The sequence below is a fragment of the Diaphorina citri genome, unplaced genomic scaffold, assembly GCF_000475195.1.
Source record: "Diaphorina citri unplaced genomic scaffold, Diaci psyllid genome assembly version 1.1 scaffold409, whole genome shotgun sequence".
NCBI classification, from domain to species: Eukaryota; Metazoa; Arthropoda; class Insecta; order Hemiptera; family Psyllidae; genus Diaphorina; species Diaphorina citri.
In genome coordinates, this window is record NW_007377844.1 from 140,723 (window position 1) to 162,612 (window position 21,890).

The 21,890-nt window shown below is 37.9% G+C and overlaps 1 protein-coding gene across 1 annotated transcript in view; it reads left to right on the forward strand.

The window, feature by feature from the left end:
• LOC103508562 (transforming growth factor-beta-induced protein ig-h3-like) overlaps positions 1–21,890 on the forward strand; it is a 78,928-nt gene that overhangs the window by 37,860 nt on the left and 19,178 nt on the right. The window contains exons 2-3 of the mRNA XM_026823132.1: positions 12,476–12,630; positions 13,058–13,160. Of these exons, the coding sequence (XP_026678933.1) occupies positions 12,476–12,630; positions 13,058–13,160 (258 nt within the window). The remainder of the gene's footprint in view (positions 1–12,475; positions 12,631–13,057; positions 13,161–21,890) is intronic.

Below are 21,890 nucleotides of genomic sequence, written 5' to 3' on the forward strand. Positions count from 1 at the left end.
AGTACCAAAGTACCTACCTAATAACACTAATAGCCCTAATAGGTTTAGAAGTTAGGAGCCTATTAGCTAAAAAGAAAAAGAAGCCTAGGTATAGCTATTAATTTTTGTATCTTCTTAATCTTGGGCTGGAGATTACCAAAGAGATTAACAATTTCGGTCCTTAAGGACCTTATGAAAAAGAAAAGCTACATCCTTAGGAATCCCATAGGCAATAAGGAAAATGTCCGTCCTTATTTACCAATCTATCTTAAAGCTTGGTCCTTATTTGGACCCATCTCAGGAAGTCAGGACCAAAGTACCTGCATAATACCCTGATATTTTCAGCAATATAAATATAGAGAATTCGAGGAAGTCGGCTGCTACAATAGGTATGATCTCGGTCCTTAAGGATCCTATAATAAGAAAAGCTGTATTCTTAGGAATCCCATAGGTAATAAGGAAAATGTCCGTCCTTATTTACCAATCTATCTTAAAGCTTGGTCCTTATTTGGACCTATCTCAGGACCAAAGTACCTGCATAATACCCTGATATTTTCAGCAATATAAATATAGAGAATTCGAGGAAGTCGGCTGCTACAATATAGGTACGTAGGTATAGCCACAGGTTTTTATGTAAATGAATTTGTTTATCATTTTGCTCTCAATAAGGTTTGTTAGAATGTTCCACGATATTCGACAGAGCAGATACCTGTGAGTCTACATAATATTCTCTCATTTGGCACACACAAAAGATACAGATATGCAGTAGGTATATACAATCTGTATCTATCTCCATGTTGGGTGACAGGAAAAAATTACGTCTAACTCTGATTTTTGAATGACAAAAGGTTATTGAATTATTGATTTTAGTGGCGCTGCACTGAAATTTGAATTTCAGTTCTGAAACTTCAAGGAATTTATTAAGGAGCGCGGTAGCGCTTCGCCCCGCCAAGTCAAAAAAGTTTGACCGCGCTACTAGAGATATTATACGCGACAGGGATAATTTTATTAGTACAGGATCAGTGATTGCTCAAAAAGTCCCATTTTGCGTCAACTTAGGGTTCACAGTGATGTTTCTTGTAGTGTCCAATATAAAGTCAACATGATCCTGCATAGAGTCATGATAGACCCTAATAGGGTCTAGGGCAGGGTTGTCCAACCTTAGGGCACCCGAGGGCCGCAAGAGACCAAGGTAGAGAGTTGGCGGGCCGCAAAAACTCAACTCACGGGGGGGATGGCCTGGTGTAATGTAATTATAATTGATTGTACCTAGAATTAGAAACTAACTATGAAATTTGTAAGGTAGGTACCTAAACTGGGATAATTTTTATAAATTTGAAATTTTTCATGCATTAATTATTTTATTTAGTATATTTACTGTTATTTCCCATTTTCGTTCAAATATTTAGGCGGGCCTTCGCGGGCCGCAAAAATGAGCTCGCGGGCCGCGGGTTGGACAAGCCTGGTCTAGGGTATGAGCATAGATATAGAAATCGGAATGCCAAATACTCGTACCTACTTTAATGCCTGTAGCATGGTCAGGCCATCATCCACTCAGGTAGACCTGACACGTACGGCTGAAAAGGTCTACCTGATACCTGATGAGCACACACACTATCAGGTAGACCTAACAGGCGGACCGGATCCGGTGTACCTGTCAGGTCCACCTGATAGTGAGTGGCTGGCCTTACATTGGTTACCCCATAATATGTCTTGTATGGTAAACATTGACCAATCGACTAATTGACCAGCTCTAATGTCAATCGATGGACGATGATCACGGGAAGGACCTTCCTACCTAGACCCTAACGACCCTAACCCATCTCCCATCTCTGACCCTTCCAACCATCTGGAACGAAATAAACAAATATAGGTAGACACAATAGAATTATTATAAACAAATATAGACTAGAATTATTCAATGGCATGCCAAATCCACACTGCCGAATCTAGCTATACTTCCTGAGGGAGATGTCGAAAATTGTCTCATTTTAATGAGAGTGTGACATTTAGATGTCACTGTGCTTCCCCTGTCATGGTGGTACTGGAAGTTATATACACCTGTGATGTGATGGTGTCACAATAAATGAGGAAGAAGTGTAATGTTCCCTCCTGCTTCGTGGTTAGGTATAGTATAGGCATTATTAGGCACTAAAAAGGCGAGAACTTCCGCAAAATTATGAAATTCAGTCTGTTTTTTTTTTTTTTTTTTTTTTTTTTTTTTTTTTTTAAAAATTGTGGGGGGGGGGGTTTTTTTTAATTTAGAGTTTTCAGTCTGGTTTTTTGAAGAATTGTGATGGTGACGGTTAGTTCTAAATTCGAGATTTAAACTCTGGAGTGGTTGATCCAGTTTTGGTGAAATTTGACAAAAGTGACCATTGGTCAACAAATTATGAATCAAGGAAGTTTTGCAGAGTTATGTACTTTGTGTTTGTGAGGCTATTTGGACTTTACAAGACCTTATTTTATACTTTGTCACATTTTATTTAACAATTAACCGAGAACCGAAAATTAGAGAGTGGGGGTAAAAATCTCGTAGTGGGGATAATCAGCTGATTAAAAAAATCAGCTGTTCGCATTAACCGAGAAAAAAAATGGCGACTCTATCGTTAACCGAAGTCCAGAGCTCGGTTTAGTATGGTAAGAGGGGAAGCGTAAACCTAAACAATGGTTAACGCCCCTCACGTTTTTTAGGTTTTCTAGAGAGTTCTACAGTTTAGTTTACTAAACTATTAAGTAGGTACTACGTGTACTAGTATAAATTGGACACTAGAGTTGGAAATATTAGACCGCCACTTCCTACCATTATTAGTAAAGTCCAAACAGTCAACGAACATCTTCATCTGGCAAACAGAAACGGACGAGAAATTCAGTTGCCTGCTCTCTGGTACCTAATTTGCAGATAATTATCTACTTACTTACCTATCTGTCTATCTGGAGTCATCAGTCAGGTAGGTATACATAGGTATAGGTACCGAACACTCTAGATACTCTAGATTCTAGAAGTTTAACTAATAAACCCCCGGGTCTACTAGTACGCACTGTCTCATTATAGAAGACCGATCATCAATAATGTGCTAAGTGCCAAAAAGTTCAAACTAAAATATTGAGGTTTTTCTTCCTGGTTTACTTAAAAAAAAAAAAAAAAAAAATAGGTATAGGTACCGAACACTCTAGAAGTTTAACTAATAAACCCCCGGGTCTACTAGTAGGCACTGTCTCATCAATCATCATAGAAGACCGATCATCAATATATAATGTTCTAAGTGCCAAAAAGTTCAAACTGAGATAATGAGGTTTTTCTTCCTGGTTTACCAAGGGCACATACCACTACCCCCCTTCTATCGAGATTTTTTTAATTTTTTTGGAACGTTGTGGAGCTTAGCGCGTTTTACAGAGTATGTTCACTGGTACATAGTACGTGAATCCGTACCTAACTCAAATTTTTAATTGAGTATGTTCACTGGTTCATAGTAAGTACGTGAATCCGTACCTGACTCAAAATTTAAATTTTTGGCACTTAGCACATTATTGATGATCGGTCTTCATATCATGTTGACGTTAAGTATAAATATGTTGATCCAAGAAACAGCACTGTAAATCGCATGTTGACTTTTTGATCAATTAACTGATCCAATGCAAATTTCAACATGGGATTTTTTTTTTTTTTTTTTTTTTTTTTTTTTTTTTGGGTTTTTACGTCTGGCAAACGGAAACGGACGAGAAATTTAGTTGCCTGCTGTCTGGTACCTAATTATTTGCAGATAATTATCTACTTACTTATCTGTCTATCTGGAGTCATCAGTCAGGTAGATATAGGTATAGGTATACTTACAAGCCATAAGCTTGAGCGCTAAAATTCAAGCTAACTAGGCTGGCTTTGTTGTTTAATTCTGCTTTGTACGATGATTTTTAATTCTGCTTCTTTACAATGTACTTGCCGTTCGCCTGACTATCGTTCTGTTTAATTTGACACCTTCCAGTTACAAGAGTAAGCAAGCATGAAAGTGAAATATGTTCCTCAAATGTTGCGAAACAAATTTTATAACATTTCGAATCTTGAGCAACTTTGAAGATGAAATTTTTGAACCGTTGAGAAACAATGTTTCTGATTAAAAAAAAAAAGAAAGAAAAGAAAAGTTACTGGTGTACAATAGACATTATGATGTGTGCATAACGGGCTGTGGTCCTACACTATTGCAGTTCTTGATGATCCTAGATGCGACACTCATTAAAAAAAAATACCTACTACCTACACTTGTATGGTATGAATTCCTTGTATTTCCCGTACCGACCTACCTAATGTATACCTAATACATTTGTATAAATTCTTCCCATACCCACGCTACTTGTATGTTGTAGGTATGCCCAGATCTACAATTAACATCGGTGCAGAAATAGGTTCCTCAAATGTTGCGAAACAAATTTTATAATACTTCGAATCTTGTGCAACTTTTAAGATGAAATTTTTGAACCGTTGAGAAACAATGTTTCTGATATATAAAAAAAGGTACTGGTGTACAATAGACATTATGATATGTGCATATTGTGCATAACGGGCTGTGGTCCTACACTATTGCAGTTCTTGATGATCCTAGATACCTAATACTCCTGTTTCCATCAGGTGTCAGTTGTTTGATAAGGAGAACAACAGGGAGAGGTAGCCTCTAACCGTCAGACAGGCATATGCCATTAATAGGCAATCCCAAACCATAGGCTTGGTCTTTAAGAATCCCATGTACAATTTGCATGGGATAATAGCTGTAATCTACGTCTGAATTGAGACAGGTACCTGGTAGTTGTATATGTATAGATATAGAAGGAATAACATACAGTGGCGAATAGCTAGCCTAGTTAGCTTCTGGGGTCGTGCGTTTGCCTTGTAAGCGCTAGGCCGCGGGTTCGAATACCGCCCGGGGCGGATTTTACCCTAAACAGATAAGGTTCGTTCTCAGAATGGCTAGCTTTCTCCTCTCCTGTCTTCGTTCTCTCTTCACTCTCGGGACGATAAGACCTTAACAGTTACAGTTAAAAATATTTTCCAGCTTTTTCCTTTCTTACGAGCAATTTTTACTCTGAAGATGGTAGAAATGGCGAAACATGTCTGGATCTAATATAGAAAAATGAATGTTTGTGTGTGTGTTTGTTTGTTCGAACTTCATGCCTGGCCAAACCGCTCATCCGATTGCTATGAAACTTTGTGAACTTCTTGCTTGCACTCCCGTGAAGGTTATAGGCTATTTTTTCGTTTTTGATAAACTACGCCGAGCAAGACCACTAAATGGATGAGTGACATGAACGGCCATGCCGGAACAATAAAAACCCCTCTTCTACCTGTAAAGAGTAAAAGTTACTCGTGTTCTTCTTTCGTCATTCACCTACTACAATCTACATACTCAAGGAACAAACACCGGAGCTATCAGAGCTTGGATTCCAAGGCCAGCTACTAAACAGAATGCACGCCTCTGAATTGTAGGTACGCCACTAAGTTGTGGGTATGGATATAGCAGGTATACAACAATGGGAAATATCATGAAATGTGAACTCTCGATGGTTCTGGCGTCTTGGTCTCACGCTACGCCATTTGGTGAACCGCAGAGGAAACAATGATGTGGCTATTCCATTCGGTTACCTACAACCTAGATCCCTATACCAACTGAGGTGGCTGTATCAACTGAGGTGCTTTATCTACTTAAGGCCCGTTCCCACTTAAACCTCTTGGGGAAGAAAATCATCTTAGTATAGGTAGGTATCACTTGTCGTAAGTTTCATTCGATTTTCTCCCGAATGCCCACTAGGCAATGCAATTTAAATGAAAGTGTTCCTACTACACACGACACGACTTTTTTTCGGAACGACAAGTGAAAACGGTCCTTTAAGTACCGATATCTATACCTACCGAGGTATTATAGATTATAGGTACAAGGTAGGTAATACCTATATTGGAGACTTGGGAGGAAGGAGGTTACAGGATTACATTCCCAAGGTTGAAGCAATTACTATGAAAAACAATACTAACTTAGTGCCTACTGAGGTAGGTATGCCTGACCATTATAGGATGTAGGTACCTCTCTACCTATTGGAGACATGAGATTATAGTTAAAGAGACAAAAACATAGTGGTTACCTATCTTATTGTGTTTAACCGCGACCGCGTGCAACACTTCAATTTTCCTTTTGCGAACGGAAAATCAGGTTGGCCTTGGTTACAGACCAAGCTTTAGGTTCCTGGTTTTCCTTTTTGGTTAGGCTATGGTTTTGTGTTTCAAGTTCTGTTTAGAAATGGAACATGGAACAGAGAGAGCTTAACAAAAGAACCAAGGCTTCAAGGTAGAAACACACTGCTCTGCCTCATAAAATGTATCTAAAAAAAAGTCTACCTACTAAGGCTAAGAGAAGCAGAACCAAAAAATCAGGCCCAGATTAAGTGGTTCATATTGAAATGTTTGTTAACTTTCTGAGCATATTCGGAGAACCCGCTTAGCATGCTCGAAAACTGTTCCCGAACAGTCTCCAAATGTCACAATAAATGAGGAAGAAGTGTGATGTTCCCTCCTGCTTCGTGGTTAGGTATAGTATAGGCATTATCAGGCACTAAAAAGGCAAGAACTTCTGCAAAATTATGAAATTCAGTCTGGTTTTTTGAAGAATTGTGATGGTGACGGTTAGTTCTAAATTCGAGATTTAAACTCTGGAGTGGTTGATCCAGTTTTGGTGAAATTTGACAAAAATGACCATTGGTCAACAAATTATGAATCAAGGAAGTTTTGCAGATTATGTACTTTGTGAGGCTATTTGGACTTTATAAGACCTTATTTTATACTTTGTCGTATTTTATTTAACAATTAACCGAGAACCGAAAATTAGAGAGTGGGGGTAAAAATCTCGTAGTGGGGATAATCAGCTGCTTAAAAAAATCAGCTGCTCGCATTAACCGAGAAAAAAATGGCGACTCCATCGTTAACCGAAGTCCAGAGCTTGGTTTAGCATGGCAAGAGGGGAAGCGTAAACCTAAAAAATGGTTAACGCCCCTCACGTCATAAACACACTTCCATGTGAGGGGAGGTAGTGACCTTGAAACCAGCTTTTCTCCTAGGTTCTCAACATGATGATTCGAGATACTCAAGATATGGACGTCGTATTTTTACTCCTTCCAGATATAGTTAGTTCTGGGGAGGGAGTACTGTGGCTGGCTGTGGCTACACTATATTTTATATTGCAGAACTTCTCACTCTTTTACTTCGTCAGAAAATGTGAGCTTTGATACTGACCTCTCAATAAATCCTCCTTGAATATTTACATTTTCCTACATCTACAACTTGTGTTTTCATTTCGCTACAATTTGTTTACATGATTTTAATTTTTCCTCATTTTAGAGTGATTTGAAGTTGGAAGAAGGTGGGAGCTCTGTTTAGTAAGTAACTCGTTTATAGCTGCCTGCTATCTGGTACCTAATTATTTGCAGATAATTATCTACTTACTTATCTGTCTATCTGGAGTCATCAGTCAGGTAGATATAGGTTATAGGTACCGAACACTCTAGAAATTTAACTAATAAACCCCCGGGTCTACTAGTACGCACTGTCTCATCATAGAAGACCGATCATCAATAATGTAATGTGCTAAGTGCCAAAAAGTTCAAACTGAGATAATGAGTTTTTTCCTGGTTTACCACGGGCACATATACCACTACCCCCATCTATCGGGATTTTTTATTTATTTTGGAACGTTGTGGAGCTTAGCGCGTTTTACAGAGTATGTTCACTGGTACATAGTACGTGAATCCGTACCTAACTCAAATTTTAAATTTTTGGCACTTAGCACATTATTGATGATCGGTCTTCATATCATGTTGACGTTAAGTATGTTGATTGATGCAAGAAACAGCACTGTAAATCGCATGTTGACTTTTTGATCAATTAACTGATCCAATGCAAATTTCAATATGGGATTGTAAACCCAGAAATCCTGAAAACTTCTGGGAATGGATGGACCTTCAACATGAAGTTTTGATTAAAGTCACAATAAGACTAGGTTTTACTAAATCTACGCTAGAATACTACTACAATTTCTACTAAAACCCGGCTGATAGTATGGGGTTCGGCAGTACAGCGTACCTACTATTCTCTCATTTGGCACACACAAAAGATACAAATACAATCTATCTCCATGTTGGGTGACAGGAAAAAAATTTGATTTTTGAATGACAAAAGGTTATTGAATTATTGATTTTAGTGGCGCTGAACTGAAATCTGAAATTTAGTTTCAGAAACTTCAAGGAATTCATACCTAGTACTTGCTCACCGGATCAGTGATTTGCTCAAAAAGTAACATTTTGGGCCAACTTGAGTTTTACAGTGCTGTGTCTGAGGGTCTAACATAAGGTTAACATGAGGCAGCATATATAGACTCTAAGGCAGGGCTCACCAATCTTTTCTGGGTCGCGAGCTACTCAGATGACTAGTAGACTCTTGACGGGCTACCATTTGGTCTTTGAACTTGATTGTTGCTCTCAACGAGAGGTTTTCTGGACCAGAAATCGACGGGTTGGCGATCCCTGGATTAGGGTATGTATAAGTTGGGATGCCAAATAATCGTACCTACCTACTTTGTATTGTAGCATGATTTGGTTACATTATTTGCCCCATAATGTGTCCTGTATGGTAAACTAATTGACCAGCCCTAATGTCAATCGATTGACGATGTCACGATAATGAATGGGAAGGTAAACCTAGGACCTTCCTACCTAGACCCTAACGACCCTAACCCATCTCTCATCTCTGACCCTTCCAACCATCTGGAACGAAATAAACAAAATATAGAAACAATAAAATTATAAACAAATATAGACTAGAATTCAATGGCATGCCAAATCCACACTGCCGAATCTAGCTATACTTCCTGGGGGAGATGTCGAAAATTGTCTCATTTTAATGAGAGTGTGACATTTAGATGTCACTGTGCTTCCCCTGTCATGGTGGTACTGGAAGTTAAGTAGTTCTACTTTCATGATTTCGTCTGTTCTGATTCATAATACATAATTATATTATAATGATAACGGAACAACCTCTCAGTGACCAATTGAACTTTCACACTGGCGGTCTGGCGGCACCAAGAGTCACAATTCAATTGGACAGCAGAAAAGAACCATCCATAAGGGAATTGCCCCGTGAATGGTTATTTTCTACATAATGTTGTCCAATTTTTAAAAATATTGACCTTTTTAATCTCTTTACGCCAGCCTAGTTAGCTTGGTTGGTAGCGCGTCTGCCTCGTAAGCGCTAGGCCGCGGGTTCGATTCCCGCGCGGGGCGAATTTTATCCTGAACGGATAAGGTTCGTTCTCGGAAAGGCTGGCTTCTTCCTGTCCTGTCTTCCTTCTTTTTCGCTTTCAGGACGATAAGACCTTAGCAGTTACCGTTCCTTCTACCAACTAAATATTTGCTGAATAGTTTTGGCCTTTTGGGTGTCAACGGGCTTTCGGGAGGTTTGTTAAGCTACGTTTCCACTTGGACGGCAGTTGCCGATTTTACCGCACCTCATGCCAGGCGGCTTGCTAAATGGACTTACTTAGTAGTTTTAGTTCAGGTATTGTTTTCCCTTTTCTGAGTGAGTTCTACCTACAGTTCACTGATCTACTACTACAGTTTTCATCAAAACAAACTCATCAAAACAAACTCTTTCATCACTTGAAGAATTGCTTCAGCTTCAGCGTTATCTTGTTATCACTGATTTTTGTTACCTCACTGTTTGGTATCACTGATCTAAATCTTAATTAGCTTCACCTCTGTTACAGTTGGCAAATTAATTTCGGAGATACCCGTTGAATCAACACTGCTTGTTACCTAATTAATTACGTGAGATACCTAACTACCAATATTACCTATTTACTTAGGTAGTACCTATCTTACTCGATTGACACTAAATATTTGACGTGCTCTCTATGCTCAAGGCAAGTTTAACCCTTGATAGAATGGTATGATCAAAGAAAGAAATAGGTACGGCGCTCGTGGTGATGTGTTGATAAAAAGTAGAACCAATCCTCAATTACAAGTTGTTGAAGGGTTAAAACAATATCTGCATATTATTAGGTAAGATCAGTGTGTGAAATGTGAATGGATCTCGTTCTTATAATATAAGATGATAACGGAACAACCTCTCAGTGGCCGATTGAACTTTCACACTGGCGGCACCAAGAGTCACAATTCAATTGGACAGGATTAAGCAGAAAAGAACCATCCATAGCCTCTTCGCGCCCGAGCTCATTTTGGGTTTTGTGGTACTATGTGACCGGTGTCCTCGCCCGAGGACAAAATTTTTATAGTACTATGTGCCCGAGTCTAAAAAGTGTTTTGTAGTACTATGTGCCCGTGTCCTCGTTCGAGGACAAAACGTTTTTCTTGCTTCAAACCAAAAATCAGCTGATATGGAGATAGAATCTTGGAAACTTTTTCTTCTCACCACTAGAGAACACTCCTGTGAATTGTTTACTGATTGATTTTGTGGCTGGCTGTGGCTACACTATATTTTATATTGCAGAACTTCTCACTCTTTTACTTCGTCAGAAAATGTGAGCTTTGATACTGACCTCTCAATAAATCCTCCTTGAATATTTACATTTTCCTACATCTACAACTTGTGTTTTCATTTCGCTACAATTTGTTTACATGATTTTAATTTTTCCTCATTTTAGAGTGATTTGAAGTTGGAAGAAGGTGGGAGCTCTGTTTAGTAAGTAACTCGTTGGAAGAAAAATGTTGAAATCTGGTTTCTTCAAGTTGAGTCCCAATTTTCTATCTCTGGCATCACTACTGAGGTAACGAAGTACCATCATATTGTAGCTTCTTTAGATTCCGAAGTAGCTGAAACTGTTAGCGATTTGATATGCAAGCCACTCTCCAATCAGCCTTACACAGACTTGAAGAATAGGCTCATAACTCAGTTCTCCAAGTCAGAACAGACTAAACTGAGGCTGCTGCAAGAATTGGAGTTAGGTGATAGGAAACCTTCTGTTCTCTTACAACACATGAGAGCATTGTCAGGCAACAATATGTCAGACACATTTCTGAAGAGCCTGTTTGTGCAACGTATGCCAAGTCAATATAGGCCTATCCTTGCTGCTAACTTCAACCTTGACATAGATGCTTTAGCAAAAATGGCTGATCAAACAATTGACTTTTCTTCTCTCATGGTTCAGGAACTCGCAACTAAACTGTCCAATTTTTAAAAGCATTGACCTTTTTACTCTCTTTACGCCAGCCTAGTTAGCGTGGTTGGTAGCGCGTCTGCCTTGTAAGCGCTAGGTCGCGGATTTATTCCCGCCTGGGGCGAATTTTATCCTGAACGGATAAGGTTCGTTCTCGGAACGGCTGGCTTTCTCCTATCCTGTCTTATCTCTTCGATTTTGGGACGATAAGACCTTAGCAGTTATCATTTCTTCTACCAACTAAATATTTGCCGAATAGTTTTGTCCTTTTGGGTGTCAATGAGCTTTCGGGAGGTTTATTAAGCTATACGTTTCCACTTGGGCGGCATTTGCCGATTTTACCGCACTTCATGCCAGGCGGCTTGCTAAATGGACTTACTTAGTAGCTTTAGTTAGGGTATTGTTTTCCCTCTTCTGAGTGAGTTCTACCTACAGTTCACTGATTTACTACCAGTTTTCATCAAAACAAACTCTTTCATCACTTGAAGAATTGCTTCAGCGTTATCTTGTTATCACTGATTTTCGTTACCTCACTGTTTGGTATCACTGATCTAAATCTTAATTAGCTTCACCTCTGTTACAGTTGGCAAATTAATTTCGGTGATACCCGTTGAATCAACACTGCTTGTTACCTAATTAATTACGTGAGATACCTAACTACCAATACCTATTTACTTAGGTAGTAGGTACCTATCTTGCTCGATTGACACTAAATATTTGATGTGCTCTCTATGCTCAAGGCAAGTTTAACCCTTGATAGAATGGTATCATCAAAGAAAGAAATAGGTACGGCGCTCGTGGTGATGTGTTGATAAAAAGTAGAACCAATTCTCAATTACAAGTTGTTGAAGGGTTAAAACAATATCTGCATATTATTAGGTAAAGTTAATATCTACTTGCAATCCAGTAAACAACTTTTACAAATTGACATCATAAAAAAAAAAAAAAATCTACCCCGGATTTCGATCAATTGCGAGCTAGGTAGGCTACCTACAGTCGTAATTGGTACGTAATCAAAAAGAGTTCATCTACTTTCCTTTTATATAAATAAATAGAAAAAAAATCTGCATCTTTATCAATTCAATTTTTTTTTTTTTTTATGTCCTAAAGTTTGGATTTACCTACTCTTGATCCGTCAAAGCGGATCTCAAGTATCTGTAAAACAATGCAGTTTTTCTCATACGTCTGTTCTCTTGCTTACCTTATTTCATATGACTAGGGTTCTTAGGGATTTTCCGAATTGACTATCCGAACTTAATCGACAATAACGTCTGTTTTCCTTCTGATTTCAGGGACTACATGAACTCAGAGGAGTCTGAAAACCAAGAGGCCGTGGTCAAATCACCCAAGGAGAACGCCAGTGTCGAATCTGATGAAAGTGTAGAGGAGTTGGGAAGTGTTGAGACCGGGGTAGGCAAGAACTCCACCAGTGGCGGACCTCAGAGTGGTAAGCCAATTTTTCTAATAGATTACAGATTACCTACTGAGTGGAATGGAAGCCAGTGGGAGAAAAGGGCGAGGGAGACCGAAGAAAAGGTTAAAAGATTGTGTGAATCAAGACTTGATGGAGAAATATTTACCAGGGCATGAGGTACACCGTTCACAGTAGGGCTGCCTGGAAAAGACTGAAATCCATGGTTTACAGTGGTAAGCCAAGTTTTCTAATAGATTACATATATTACCTACTGAGTGGAATGGAAGCCAGTGGGAGAAAAGGGCGAGGGAGACCGAAGAAAAGGTTAAAAGATTGTGTGAGTCAAGACTTGATGGAGAAATATTTACCAGGGCATGAGGTACACCGTTCACAGTAGGGCTGCCTGGAAAAGACTGAAATCCATGGTTTAAGAACAAGACTGGTTCTCTTCTCATTTCAGACGCCACTCTGTTCCATCATCTGTTCGGCGATATGAATAAGGATCTGGCCAATGTGTTCAACATGATAGTCAAGACAGCTGCCGAGCGACAGTGGTGGAGAGGGTAAGTCACCCGTCCATAATTATGTTACCTACGACGTTGCTTAACTTCAGTGATGTATGTGGGTTCTGTCCATAGATTTGCTTAAAAATAAAATCTTTTCGGGAATTGGTGCATTCAAAATTATAATAAATTTAATATTATAACCGGGGGACTAAAATTTAGGTATCTATTTAACGAACCAATATCCATCTAGTTTGATTTTTTTGTCAGCAAAATTCTACGTAGGTATGTAAGTAGGTAAGTCACATGGTAGAATGGAAAAAAACCCACCAGTGAATTCCAACAAGTTGTCAAAATTAAATTGAAGATGATGATAGGTACCTATTTAATTGCGTGTAGGATTTGAACCAATATATTATTTCACTTGAATAGAACTTGATAGAAGTTTCTAATAACGGTAGGTAGGTACCTACTTAATTTCCTTGGGAATTACGTAATGTGCTGAATTGGTATTTAGTGCCTATAGGTGCTTGATACCTACCGTATGTATACAGCTGGGTGGAATCAAACTAGTCACTACTTTTGCAGTGGTTGAGGACCTAAATGAGCAGATAATACTTGGACAGCCCTTCTTCCGATCCAATAACAGTGATAAGTGGGTCCTGTCCATAGATTTGCTTAAAAGTAAAATCTTTTCGGGAATTGGTGCATTCAAAATTATAATAAATTTAATATTATAACCGGGGGACTAAAATCTAGGTATCTACCTATTTAACGAACCAATATCCATTTAGTTTGATTTTTTTGTCAGCAAAATTCTACGTAGGTATGTAAGTAGGTAAGTCACATGGTAGAATGGAAAAAAAAACCCACCAGTGAATTCCAACAAGTTGTCAAAATTAAATTGAAGATGATGATAGGTAGGTACCTATTTAATTGCGTGTAGGATTTGAACCAATATATTATTTCACTTGAATAGAACTTGATAGAAGTTTCTAATAACGGTAGGTACCTACTTAATTTCCTTGGGAATTACGTAATGTGCTGAATTGGTATTTAGTGCCTATAGGTGCTTGATACCTACCGTATGTGAGAAAACTTCAACATCATCTATTCATGTTGGGTAATAATAATAAAATAATAATGACAACCAAGTTATTGATTTCCTTTAGCACAACATAAACATTTCTTATGTATAAAATCATCTTGAACTGTAAACAGTAAACAATATATTAAAGTCTTTGTTTATACATGAAATGGTTCCGGTGTTAATCGTTTTTTAAAAACTCTCTGATATTTTGTTTTAACGTCACGTTTTGTTTTATTATTTTTTAAATATTTCTTACGATTATTAAAAACAATTTTATTTTATTATTATAAAATTGTTTTTAATAATCGTAAGAATATTTAAAAAAATTAAAATGAGATAAAAATAAATAAATTATTCTTATCAAGACAATTTCGATTAAGATGATTTAAATTGGTGAGCTTTCGATGTCACTCAGGACATCATCTTCAGACCAAGATAGATTTTGATGTCCTGAAGATGATGTCCTGAGTGACATCGTAAGCTCACCAATAAATTTAAATCATCTTAATCGAAATTGTCTTGATAAGAATAATTAATTTATTTTTATCTCATTTTTATTATTATAATTAATTTATTATCAATTTAATAAATGGTGAGATCACAAAAGATATAGGACATAGGAACAGTGTGAGAAAAGACCCCCCCCTCAAACTCAAACGTGTGGTTACATTGTTGGTGGATGCGTCAAAATCCCCAAAATATTGCAGGTTCCCAAAATTGCAGGTTATTGGTGGATGTGTCTCATACTCCAAAAGTTATCTCCTTATTTAGAGGAGACACAAAGAGAGAAAAGTAGGTAGGAAATGATAATGATTATAAAATTATTTTGGTGAATATTTTAGTGGATGTGCCAAATATTTCTCAATATAAGGAGTGAGAACAGAGAATCCTTCTTCTGCTTCTAAGATTCTAAGAAATGAGACAATACTAGATTTATGTATTCTACACTCGTCAAATAAGTAGGTACAAATCCATTACCGATACAAACCTAAAATGAATAAATAGATGGGTAGACTCACTAGATATATCTACGAGTACCTATGTACATAAATAATATTAAATATTGAACGTGTAGAATCACTTTAAAAACCGTCAGGTAACGCTGGGTCACCCTGTATATTAAGTAAATACCTACCTATATTCCTACATAAGATAAGTTAAGGACCACTGCATACTAACACCACGTCATTCATCATTAAACCAACCTCTACATAAGTAGGCGCTTTGGAACAATGCCGCCTATCTAGTATCTTGCAAGCGCTGGGTCGCAGGTTCGATTCCCGCCCGGGGCGGATTTTATCCTGAACGGATAGGGTTGGTTCTCGGAACAGCTGATGGCTTTCTCTTGTCCTGTCTTCCTTCTCTCTTCGATTTCGGGACGATAAGACCATGGCCAGTTACAGTTATCTTTATTAGGTAGGTACCTAAACCTCTTTTTTCTTTAAGTTTGCAAAATTTTAGTTACTAGGGCTCTTTTGTTTCTTTAGCGCCGATTTATGATATCTATTATCAGTGTGAATCATTAGACTTGTTTGTTATCTTGACTCCGAGTATTTTTGCGTTTTAGAAACGGCAAACAGGGAAAACGCATAATCTTTATGTACTTACTATGTAATTGTATGAACATAAAAGTATAGGTAGGTAGGTATCACCTTACTATGTACGATAAGTAGTATTGTCACGTGTCGTTCCCTCATTTCTTCAAAAGATAAAAATTAATAAACTTATATTATAAGAATCAGATCATAAAGGTACCGCGCTCTAGCGGTAACATTTTAAAACTTTTTTTATCCTCATCAGGTGCTGCCGCCTAGTGGCAAATATTTGCATTGTATTTTTATTTACATTTTCTGGAATGTGAGGAATTTGGTAATCGAGAGGACGCCAAGATTTTTCTAAAGAGCTTTTTAAAAGAATTAAAAATTTGTCTTTAAAATAAAATAGCTTAAAACCTTTTTTACCCCTGAGGAAGTGTACCACAGATAATGTAGTTCCCATTACCTAGTGAGTGGGTGCCAAGGGCCCCACTGGGCGGTCCGACTTCTAGATCCCGAGATAAACGTTCAATTTTCAAGATAAAAGAGTGGTAGGTATTTATTTTAATTGAAAGATAACAAAATAAGGTTTACTTTTTTGGGGCAGTTTGATTGTGATGGTGATCAGGTGTGGAAGACAACGCTAGCCGAAAAATCGCCCTCATTTTGAAAACACTCAATCTGATTCAAAATTCGACATACTGTCTCTAGCACTTCCTCTGGACTATAGCGCGAATTTCTCGATGGAAAGCACCAGTCAACTCACCCAGAAGCCTTGTTTTGTAAATATAGACCTTGTTTTTAACGTATTTCCATAAAAAAAGGGCGCACGAGCTAAGATCGGTTTTGGAGGGAGGAAAATCAAAATGGGTGCGAAATTTCCTCTGAGCATTAGTCAAAAATTCACTACTTTTAAGAAATGCCACCACGGCGAAAGTTCGATGTTGCGGGGTCCACGACTACATTGTAACAAAAGCTTATTTTGTTCTGAACTCTGTGATGTTCATTTCAACAAGCTACGACAACTTATAACAAAGGTATGGACAAATAAAAATCGTCATGTAACGCTGGGTCACCCTGTACATTAGGTACTAGGTAGGTCTATTTACTTAAAACCTAGGCCGGGACAACTAGGATGTCAATTTGATGGTCCTTAGTACCACCTAGAACCTGGCACCCATGTTGAAGGAAATGGTGAAAAGAGAAGCTACAAACGAACTCTACATAACTCTACATATTATATGACTAACTCTACATACTATATGGACATAATATTGCAATGACATGGAAATTCCATTGAATGGACTGCATGGAAATGGGAATGCTGCAAAACAAGCTAGACATGGAAAAGATGAGAAAACTTCCTTGACAATTTTTTGTCTTCTTCCTCTTCCTTCTTCTCCTCTTCCTCTTCTCCTCCTCCTCCTCCTCCTCTTCTCCTCTTCTTTTCTTCTTCTCCTCCTTCTTCTCCTCCTCCTTCTCCTCCTTCTCTTCTCCTCCTCCTTCTTCTCCTCCTCCTTCTCCTCCTTCTCTTCTTCTCCTCCTCCTTCTTCTCCTCCTCCTCCTCCTCCTCCTCCTCTTCCTCCTCCTACTCCTCCTCTTCCTGCTCCTCCTTCTTCTTCCTCTTTTCATTTCTTGGAAAATGGATATTTTTGGCATAGCACCTTCTGTTAATCTGTTATTAACGAATCTCTAGGAAGAATTTGATAACCACTGGCGTCAAACATAAACAATAACAACTGAGCCATAATGACTAACTTGTCAGTGTTGATAATTAGGAAACCGTCATCATATATATGTATGAAGCTCACGTATTATTGACATAGACATGATTCATGAATCATGATAGATCACCAAGATATGCCTAACGCCTAACGCCTTCTTTCTGGAAGATTCTACGGAGAAAATCAGCTGCTGGTACCGACCGGCACCTACACTTACAGACAACACAATAACATACCTAATATACCCATGTACCTATGCATATTTTTTTCAAATACATAATATTCATAATTATGCATACATATCTAATAATGTAAATATATATTAGACATGTACAATAATAGATAGCTACCTACACCAATTCGTACAGACAATTTTTACTTTCTATTTATTGTAAGTACCTTTAGAAATGGGAAAATCAGCTGGTACCGACCGGCACCTACACCAATTCGTACAGACAATTTTTACTTTCTATTTATTGTAAGTACCTTTAGAAATTATTACATCTTGGTTGGGTCGTTGGGTGTTAGGTACCTATCTACCTGCTTATTTTGTTGCGTAATTCTTTAATAGGTGTATGGTTTCAATGTGACTGAAATTACAACCGATTTTCCTCATTCCGAAGGTCACAAAATTGAATGGTTTTAGAGAGACAAATGAGAATAATAAATAGAGATCGAATAACAAACGAAAGATAGTATGATTGCTTACGAAAATGAATGAACAATGTTAAAATTAATAAATAATATGTGCCTTTGAAAGTAATAGGTACGTAGCAATATAGAAAATTTAGAATATATGAGAGATAAATATTAAAGAAAAATTCCATGTTGAGCATTGTTGAAAAATAAGTAAAAGAAAAAGGGAAAAGAAAAGAAGAAAGCAGAAGACAAAAATAAAGAAGAAGAAGAAGGATAGGAGGGTAATAGTTATCAGACAGGATTGGTGGAGGAAAGAAATGTTTGCAAATCCTGATTATCGGAAATACGGATACCAACCACACGCAACGTTGCCGATTTTCAGTGATCCTTTGGAAACTCGTGCTTTCACTGAGCTATCGCCGCTGTCAAAATAGATGTAGGTAATGGAGTGAACGACCTGGTATTCCAGAGTAAAAGCGCATTATTAGAGAAAAAATAATATGTAAATGTGATTAAAAAAAAAAAAAATACTCCTTTTCTTCCAGAGACAACGTGTGTGTAGACCGCGAGGAGAAGGTAGAGCATACCAATGACACGGACAGCGGTACAGGTCAGCGTTGAATTTATTTACAGGTACCTAATGTTCTTTTCCTGTGTAACCTGTTTATACATACATGTGTTGTTTATTTTTTTCAGATATTTTCATCCATTCATTATTGGTGGAAATCTACCTAGAATTATCTTCTTTAATTTTTGTTCAGTTATGTTGAACATATTCACTTAATTCATAAGTTTATATCTATATTCTGTATAAGTTCCTTGTGTAATTTTATTCTGTTTTAACCCTATGATGCTAATTTGTAGTACTTATTTTTCAGACCATCTGATTTGTTTGGAAACTTTGTGGGAAGAGTATCTTATTAATTAACATTAGTTTATTTTTCAGTTAACCCTTTGGACCACCAGTCAAGTTAACCCTTTGCTGCCCAAAGTGGGAATCGTCTAAACTTTTCTTGTTGTTCTACATTATGATTGTCATTATTGTTTTTATCAATTTTTCTCTTTTGGACCGCCATTTGTCACGTGTCGTTCCCTCATTTCTTCAAAAGATAAAAATTAATAAACTTATATTATAAGAATCAGATCATAAAGGTACCGCGCTCTAGCGGTAACATTTTAAAACTTTTTTTATCCTCATCAGGTGCTGCCGCCTAGTGGCAAATATTTGCATTGTATTTTTATTTACATTTTCTGGAATGTGAGGAATTTGGTAATCGAGAGCGACGCCAAGATTTTCTAAAGAGCTTTTGAAAAGAATTAAAATTTTGTCTTTAAAATAATAGCTTAAAACCTTTTTTACCCCTGAGGAAGTGTACCACAGATAATGTAGTTCCCATTACCTAGTGAGTGGGTGCCAAGGGCCCCACTGGGCGGTCTCGTCCGCTGTGTGCTGTCTATTAATGGCTGTCTGCGGTTAGCCTAAAGAGAACTTCTGTGAGCACCTATCTACAAATATCCTGAGATGCTGGAGTAACTCCATGCTATTCCAACTTACAATCTACAAATATCCTGAGATGCTGGAGTCCCATCAGTACCACTCTCCTACTCCTAATTCTTCATTCGTCCCACAAAGCTTACTTTCTTTTTCTTAGATGCACTAGGCTTGCCTGCGGGCCCAGAGGGGCACCCTTAGAGAGAAACTAGTCGTCCTTTTCAAATTCATATACTAACAGGTCAAACGAGTATCCATCCTAATACTATGAACTCCCCTTACTACTTCGATAGAACCAAGCACGTTATACTACAAATCACAATACGTTACACTAGCAACTAAGGACTTTACTCTCGATACTTCAACCACCCAATCTAGTATGTTCTTAGCGTAAATCTTAACTAATCCTCAAATAACACTCTGATTTCTTATCAATAACCTCATCTTCACTACTACTCCTTTCAACAAGCTTTGGGTCCTCTCAAAATATATATATATCTTAACACGAGCTTGACTTCTGCCAAGTGTAAGATATTTTTTGGAAAGGTTACCATTAGCTTATCCCTGTCCTGCAAATTTAAAGAGCTTTGAAAAAAGAAAGCTGAACAATATTGCCAACCACAATCCGTCGTACCGCGTTTCAACGGTACGCTTGTCAGTCGTGTAAGTATTCCTTTCTTAAGTAGAAAGGAATAAGCTAACGTTTATCCAATCAGCTATATTAGCACACTCAATCAGCGTAACGCAACCATCGAAAGAGAAAAAGTGGTAAGGAAGTAGTACCCACGGGTCTAGTCAAGATCCACCAATGATTCCTGGTAGTTATACTGGTAGAATCACACCGGTCGGGATACACCATACTCATTTATGGATGGATGTTTGTATACCATGTTCGCACTGGTCAAGGCAATAGACTGCTAAAAATAACAGGTATGAAACAATATTCACAGGCATCGCCAACTTTACTTGTAGGTGACTCAAGTCTTGTTTTATTCGAAACATTGTACATTTCAAGCAACCTGGGGCGGTTGTAGCTTGGAAGGGCCACATCGCTAAAGAAACTATTATAAGCTGATTACGAGTCTCCTTCAAGCGTGGGTAAATACCTACTAGGATGGACCGTTTTTTGGCTATTGAGAATCGAAGCGGTACGCTGAAAACTATTACAACTATACCTTTATGCAATTTTTGTTCCATGAATATAAATTGTTTTGTCTCCGAGACACACCTTCAAAAACTGACCACGACAGGTAGCTTTACCTTAAGCGCGATATCAGAGTCGTCCTTTCAACTCTCTCTGGTGCATACACAGCTTTAGTACTTAGTCTAAACCTCACGCAACAGTTTTACTCCCCCGCTTAGGAAAGCCGATCGTGGCAACAGGCTAATGGTGTGGACCTAGGTGGTAGTGTTAGTTTAGACAGGGGCTTTTTATTGAATTACAACCAATGAGACACAAGGTTTAAATGCTATTTATGGTGAGAAAATGTTAAAGACTTTTAAGCTCACTCCTTGCACAATAGAGCCTAGTCTTCAGCATTCATCTATTTTCCTTTTAAGGCACAGCCCGGGAGTAAAAAAGGACGAGGATACTGAAACCTTTGTAGTGGGTTCATCATTCGCGTTGACTATAGATAAACGTTGTTTTGGACTCTATAGATTCCATTAATTGACCATTATTCCCTTGGCAAGCCCACAGACTGAAATTATATTCTATCTGATCAAATGGTAAGAGGAAATAATGACGTGATCTAACAGTGACACTATACTTTCACGTTTTATCGTTATTAACTTATTAAATTGGGCCCCCACCCATTCTAAAAGATACACTTCCAAAAGTTACTCATCTATCTAAAAGGCATCACCTAAATGAATTTGTTTTCTCATTCCATAAATAAGATTAAACTAAAAGTCTAGTATTTTCATCCTTGTGTCAATTTCAGTTGGTTTTTACTGTATCCATTGGAACGTTAAATCAATGTATTTTTATAACATTAGTATAATAGGACCATGACCTTATTACTTTCATTATTTTGGACTAAATTGGGTCGAATGACGTCTGACTTCTCTCTGTTATTGAATCCAATTTCAGTTAGGTTGTTAGACGTCGTTTGAAAGTCTAGGATGGGGAGTCATGGAATATGAACTAGTAGTCCACCAAATAATCTAACATTCGGAGATAACATCTATCTTAGGGACCGTGATAAGGTTACACGACTACTCAACCTCCACTGACTAAAGAACCTCAGATCAGACTAACAGGTGATGACACACCTTTACATCCGACCAGGAAGTCCTATCGTACCTCAG